The 839-nt window shown below is 54.0% G+C and overlaps 1 protein-coding gene across 1 annotated transcript in view; it reads right to left on the bottom strand.

Moving 5' to 3' along the window:
* Positions 1 to 605, bottom strand: part of LOC126969347 (uncharacterized) — a 7,717-nt gene extending 7,112 nt beyond the window's left edge. Inside the window, exon 1 of the mRNA XM_050814701.1 lies at positions 6 to 605. Within this exon, the coding sequence (XP_050670658.1) occupies positions 6 to 431 (426 nt within the window). The 5' untranslated portion in view covers positions 432 to 605. The remainder of the gene's footprint in view (positions 1 to 5) is intronic.
* Between the last annotated feature and the right edge of the window lie 234 nt (positions 606 to 839).

Here is an 839-nt window from a genome sequence, read left to right as displayed (position 1 = left end):
ATCAGGTTTTTGATTTCGAAGGCTATCGGGTTAAATGATGATCGATCCCTTAGCAGCTCCAGCGACGACCTGGAGTCACTAAGGATCTCGACCTTCATGTCGGGCATCTTCAAGATGTCCTCGATAGCCTTCGAAATTGCGCACATCTCGGCCTGGAAGACAGAGCAATAATCCTCTAATTTGAGTTTCCTTGCTCTGACTTCCAGGCCTCGCCGCCTGTATGAAATTCCGGCTCCAACCCTGCCCTGTATCTTGCTGCCGTCGGTGTAGACCTGCAGATAACCCTCTCCTTCTCCTTGGTCATCCTGCACTTCTACCACGGCGGTTTCGGCCTGTGTCTCCTCGAGGCAACAGAATTCTACCTCAGGAGCGAGGGCTGGATGGGGAGCATCCAGGAAGCTAACCCGCTGTTCAGCCTTCCTGTCTGCCATACCATCAATGTCCTCACCCCTTTTATAGCGGTACAATTCTGCCGCCTCTCGGATCCTCAGGTCGAGTGGCAATATACCTGACAGGATCAGCGCCGCACTCAAACTGGCGGTTTTGTAGGTCCGGCTGATCTTGCGCGCGAACCCCCGCTGAACCGCGTCCAGCAGCTTCCGCACTCCGACTTGATCTACGGCTGGGACCCAGACGCTTGAAGCGTATAGTACGATTGGCTCCACAGCGGCGATGTAGATGGTCCTGACCACCTCTGGGTTCAGACCCCAGGTTGTCTTAGCCGCCCTTGATAGTTGGCCATAAATGGCCGTTGCCTTACGGCAAACTTCGGCGACATGTGGCTTAACAGACAACCTGTGGTCGATAGTAAGTTCCAGGATTTTGGTTTCGGTTACCAT

The sequence above is a fragment of the Leptidea sinapis genome, chromosome 18 (assembly GCF_905404315.1).
Source record: "Leptidea sinapis chromosome 18, ilLepSina1.1, whole genome shotgun sequence".
Classification (NCBI taxonomy): domain Eukaryota; kingdom Metazoa; phylum Arthropoda; class Insecta; order Lepidoptera; family Pieridae; genus Leptidea; species Leptidea sinapis.
This window is presented reverse-complemented; position numbering and strand designations above follow the sequence as displayed.